We start from the raw sequence: 5,930 nt of genomic DNA, 5'->3' as shown, positions 1-5,930 counted from the left end.
TTTGGATGAAGATCAATGTAATAAAAGATATTAAAAAATAATTATAAAATTTTAAATTTAATATCTAAAATTTATTTCCAAGCGTGACTTTATATAATTTAATTATTCTCTGTTTTTTCTTCCTTCAATGAAATGAATAGTAAATAAAGGTCACCTGCACAAGAGAAATTTATATTGGTAGCTTTACTTTTTCTTTTTTTTGGGTGGAGGGTCACTTTCATATGGGGACTAAATGTGGGCAAGAGAAAAAAAAAAATTGCGGGCAAAAGACAATGCTTCCTCTAAAATTGATAAAAAGATAATGACTTTATCAGAGATATAGGAGTTTCTCTGAATTTTATAAAAAAGATACAAATTTCTTTTTATATTTTGTAAAAAGATAAATTTTTTGAGAGAAGATTTGTATTTGTTTTTATAAATCTCTGTGTAAATTTGTAATATTTTTAAAATTTTGGAGGATGTTTCCATTTTTTTATTTTACCAAATTTTAGGAGTGTTTTTTATCTTAAAATTATTGAAAAAAAAATTAAAATTTATATGAAGATAATGAGAGAATAAGAAGAAAAAGAGACGTGGATTTGTAGTTGAAAATTTGAAATGAAATATATTCGGAAATAAATGTTAGATTTACTTATAAAAATGATATAATTAGAAATTATTTTTATCACGAGAACGCGAGAGCGTGATCTTTGTTAAATGAGGTAATATTTGTTATGGATTTTATTTGGTAAAATGACAAAAATTGCTTTAAATGATTTTTTTTTCTTTAACATTTTAAAGCTCTTTCATGGGAATTGAAAACAACGCAAAATCAATTTTTTCCGGTTTTGTTTTAAATTCGTTTTAAACAAAAGATAAGAAGAGATGGGATAGTTTTTTTTTTCGAATAAAAGGAAATATTGTTATTATTATTTGAAAGATAAATGCAAAAACTAAAAATAGGTGTAAGCAAGAAAAGGGGGGCACATAATTAAAAGACAAAACCCAAATCAAAATAAATAAATAAATTTTAAAAAACCATCCAATATTAAGAAAAACACAAAAGAATGCATATTAAGAATGCAAAGTCAAACAGTAATCTCAATTTCAATTAGGAGGACCGTGAGCGGTGGTTTTTTTTTGTCTTTTGTGTTAAACAACATTAAACAATGCTAATCTTCTGATATTTATAGGACCTTTTTTAAAGAAGAGGGGAGAAATTTACTCGATGCACAACACATAGCACACAGCACATTGGCGTTCTCCACCTAACCAAACCAAACCAAACCAAACGGCCCAATCCAACAATTTTAATTTATCCCAATTCCCAATCTGTATTGTTTGTTCTCTCTCTCTCTCTCTCTCTCTGCCCGTCCTTCAAATCCTCCATCACCCTTCGTTTTGGAGGTTTTCCGTTTTCGTGCACCTCCACCTCCTTCTTCCTACCATTCTCCCCTTTTCCATCCTGTCTGTCCTTCACTCCCCGTCACCCTTCACCTAGGCTCATACTTTCTCATTCATCTCAGGACACAAGATACCCCTTCAACCCCGTTTTCGCTTTTTTTTTTTTTTTTTTTTTTCCTGTTTTTTTTTTAATAGTTTTTTTTTTTAAGATTTTGGGTTTTGATGGGTTGTCTTTGTTGTGAGTCTGCGGAGCCTTCCTGATCCTCTCAAAGAGAGGTTTTGCAATGTTCTTCCATTTGTCAACAAGAATGGGGAATGGGGCGTTGCTGTTTTGGGTGGATGAGGAGCGGTTGTCTCTCTGTTGAGTCTCCCACCACCTCTCTGCATCCATCTTAACGGTTCTCTGGAGGTACTGTTTCTCTATCATTGTTTTTCTTTCTTTTCAAAATCATGAATCTGTCAATGACCCAATGTTTAGAAGTTTCATTTTCCCCCCCTTTCCTTACCATTGCATCATATCTTCTTTTAGATGATATATAAATATATATATATATATATATATATGTAGGTTCCAATCCCCTCTGAAACCCAGCGCCATTTTGTCTTTTGCTTTTGCTTTTTGCTTTATCACATGCATCTAATTAAGTACGTTTGCTTTCCAACAGGCAAGAGAATCATCCATCTCTACATATTTGTGTTGTTTCCTCTTCCCTCGTGGCATATTTATATTTTGTCCTAAAGGAGCTGTTGGATTGGGCTTCTGTTCTCCATTTCTACCATGGCAACCAAGATGAAAGGGATCTATAAAGGGATCAAATACATCTCCCAAATATTTGGTAATTAATCCATTTGCCTGCTCAACCTTTCTCTTTCTCTCTCTCTCTCTCTCTCTCTCTCTCTCTCTCTCTCTCTCTCTCTCTCTCTCTCTCTCTCTCTCTCTCTCTCTCTCTCTATGCACATTGACGGTTGTTTTTGGTGTGTGGGGTGCAATTATGATCGATGGGTCTGTTGCAGTTGTGAAGGAGCAGGAAATGGAAATTGGGTACCCAACAGATGTTAAGCATGTTGCACACATTGGTTGGGATGGCCCTTCTGGCAGTGCACCCAGTTGGGTATGTTCTCCATATATATGTTTCCCTTTCTACAATTTTGTCATTTAATCTATATATGTTCTTGGTTACTTGTTCTCTAATTGCTTTTCTGAGTGGAAAAAATGTGGGATAATGCAGTTGAATGAGTTCAAGTCTGGCCCTGATTTCTCCGTGACTTCGATTGCAACCATTCCTCAGCCAAGAAATCCCAATCCTGTTGCTAGTTCTACATGGTCCTCTCAGGGTATGTCTCTTCTCTTTACCTCTCTTGTTTCTTCATTATTCCTTCTGTAAATATTGTAACAAGTTTGTAGACATAATAAAACAAATTAATGTAAAATACCCAAACAGCAGGGGAAGCCACATAGGTTTCATTGCACTTGCGTGTTGTATTAGCATTGTGAAGTGCTTATCTAGACTTGGTGAAAAATTCCCCCTAGTCTACGGCTTAGTATGATATGCAACAATCCTAATTGGGCCAGAACTGGTGAGGCCTTTCAGAAATTGAATCATTGGAGATAAATTGTGCTTGTGCCGTGTAAACTATTTTATAAGTTTTGTTTAAAAAAATTAGTTCTCAAAGATGAAAGAGTTTTCATAGATTCTTTGCCACCAACAGGGAGAGTTTTGCTGTTCTGTAAAGCTCCTTGTGTACCAAGGGGGAATCTGTACCAAAAGGACTAGTTTCTAGTGGTCCAGCCTGGGATTCTATTGACTGCAGAGATTGAGTCATATATCTTCATGTAGAAGCTTCTTTCTCCATTGAAGTCCTCCTGTGCCAGCATTAATCCTCATCCTCCACGAGCGAAAGCATCTAATCAATTCAAGTTTTGTAAATAAAATCTTGAATATTCTTCTATATGAAAAAGATTGGGGAAATAGATCAAAATAAAAATGCTTGCTTAAAAAGGAAAGCTGCATGCTCTTCTTAGTGTACACATTCTGACTTATTCTCCCATAAAGTTGGTATTGTGTTTTCTTCTTACTTCTAAAATGGGGAAAAAACAAAAAAAAAAAAAAAATGAAAAAAAGAAGCGCAGAGAGCATGTTTCTATCCGGTTGTTAGCATTAGTCTAATTCTGTTGAATTAATGCGCCATCTACCAAATGGAACAGTCTATGAAGGTTAAAACATCTGCAAAGATGAGGCTTGCTAGTAGTCCTATCCTGTTTTATCATGCTCATATAGCTACATTTAATTGGCCATTTATTAGGAGCATCATGTTATTTGTACTTTTTATTTGGTTGCAGCTATTAATTTCTAGTCAAAAAAATGTAATATGTGCTGAAAGTATTCAGGGCTGCACATGGATTTTGCTATTCGAGAGAAAAGCTAACAAATTTTGAACCGAAAATTATGAATCCTCGCTTTTTCACTGAAATAAGTGGACTTGCTTAAGCTTTGAGTCAAATCCAGTTTGCATTTTCCCCTTCAGCCTTGGAGTTTGGACTCATTTGTTTGGATGATGGAATGGGAATGGGAATGCAAATGTAAATTGGGAGGGAGATGCCCAAGTCTAATGTCCTCCTTAATTTTTCATTGTTAATCTCATTCACATTCTTTCATGTAACAAGATGCAACTTTTCATCAAATGAAGCGGTAAATAATTGTAGTGAGACATATGGAAGGTTTGGTGTTTAATTCTTATCCTTGAAAACCAAATCTAATTTCTTGTTCATTTTTTCTCATTCGGCATTGCAGCCTTAACCAAATAACAGATGAAGTGGATTTCCCCACCGGCTCCACCACTGTTCCTTGGGTTACACAATATGGGGTAAACTTCCCCTGTTTCATAGCTCCTTGCCCTCACCCTATGCCAGTGAGTTTTCACTGTGGAACCTCTGAGTTTAAAATCCCAATTCTAGTGGACCCTTTATTTTTAACTTGGAGTTCACTTTGTTGTATTAGCCGACCCCACCGAGTGGTACTTATGGCTTGGTTTGTTGTTTGTTGGATGTGTGACTTGAGGTTCTAGTTTTTTCTGTTCCTTTCATGAGTCCTCTTCCTATGAGTTGCTGTGTGAGGTTCTAGTCTTTTCTGTTCCTTTTATGATTCCTCTTCCTCAGAGTTGCAGAGTCAGGTTCTAGTCTTTTCAGTTCCTTTTATGAATCCTCTTCCTTGGAGTTACAAACACATTTTCCTATGAATTAAGGACTGATTTTTGCATACATGAAGAGGAAATCCTCATGGCAGACTGGAAAGAGAGAATTGTATCTACATGCTGTGTCATAGACTAGTAGTTTGATTTGTAGCCATGCAGTTATTTTTTCTTCTGTTTGATCTGCATTAAGCAGTGTGTTTGTTGTTAAGCGATTTTATAAAATGCATGCTCTATATTTTATTTTCACTGCCAATGTGATTGCTTTTCCATCTATTTGGTAAGATTGTGTTTGTCAATTTCAGCCAGAAGAAAAGAAAGAAGAAAAAAGAAAACAACATAGACAACCTCCCCTAATAATAAATTGCATTTGGAGATAGTGATCATCTAATCAATCGACTCATTTTCTGTTTTGAGCAACCAAGTCAACCATTTGTGTGAAACATTGTCTTTTTTTCATTGAAAAGTCCAACTGATTACTTCTCAACAATACTCAATTACTCTGCTTCATTGTTCTCATTGTCAGGCTTTAAACAATCTGTCGGACACCATCCAGTATCTGAGATGTTCGATGATATTCCTCCAACAGAACGTCCAAAAGTTCCCAAGAAACAAAGGCGTAAAAAGAGCAAGTCCGCTTCCTCGCCCAAGTCATCGTCCTCGTCAAGATCCTCTCGAGCAGCAAAGTTGAAGGCTAAATACATTGAACCAGAGGCAGTGCCAAACCTACAAGTTTAGAGATTGTGTAAAATTATGAACATGGTGTGAAGAATAGCAACCTGTCAATGTGCATAGTAAAGATGGGGAAGTCCCCTTTCTCTTTCTGTACATGGAATTCAACCATGAGGGCAGCGAATAAGAAAATACTGTAGGTTGAAAAAAGTTGTGTAAATTAAATTGAAGGTCACATTTGCATTTGTGATCTTAACACAAATATAGGTGAAGAAGATGAATAGGTGGAGACTCTAGAGTGGAAACCCAGAAAACATAAAGAGAACCAGTGTTCTTGGGTGATGGAGTTTAGGGAATGTGCAGATTTTGTATTTGTGATGAGGAATAATTTGCAAATTCAGATTATTTGGTTGTGTTGGTGGAATATTTGGCTTGTTCAATTGATTGGGCATGAACAAAGATCAAACAGGATATGCTCATTCACTCATTCCATTGATTGTTATGAACGGTCATTAATTTGCAATTTGATTACCTTAAGGTCTTCTTTTGAATGGTATGATATTTTCAGTTGACCACTTGGGGTTCAAAAAGCTGGGAATACCTCTACTGAGAAAAAAATGCTTATGCTTGCATAGGGAGTATGGATTTCAAATTTGGGTTCGAGTGGATTTAAACAAAATTTAATA

General features: G+C 35.4%; 1 protein-coding gene across 1 annotated transcript; it reads left to right on the top strand.

The window, feature by feature from the left end:
- The first annotated feature begins 1,191 nt into the window (after positions 1-1,191).
- LOC131153356 (CRIB domain-containing protein RIC10) lies at positions 1,192-5,649 on the top strand. Its single transcript, XM_058105621.1, has 5 exons — positions 1,192-1,792; positions 2,049-2,219; positions 2,398-2,495; positions 2,613-2,718; positions 5,099-5,649. Exons 2-5 carry the CDS (start codon positions 2,162-2,164, stop codon positions 5,308-5,310), a joined length of 474 nt encoding a protein of 157 aa, XP_057961604.1. The 5' UTR covers positions 1,192-1,792; positions 2,049-2,161; the 3' UTR covers positions 5,311-5,649.
- Positions 5,650-5,930: the final 281 nt, after the last annotated feature.

The sequence above is a fragment of the Malania oleifera genome, chromosome 4, assembly GCF_029873635.1.
Source record: "Malania oleifera isolate guangnan ecotype guangnan chromosome 4, ASM2987363v1, whole genome shotgun sequence".
Taxonomy (NCBI): Eukaryota; Viridiplantae; Streptophyta; class Magnoliopsida; order Santalales; family Ximeniaceae; genus Malania; species Malania oleifera.
This window is presented reverse-complemented; position numbering and strand designations above follow the sequence as displayed.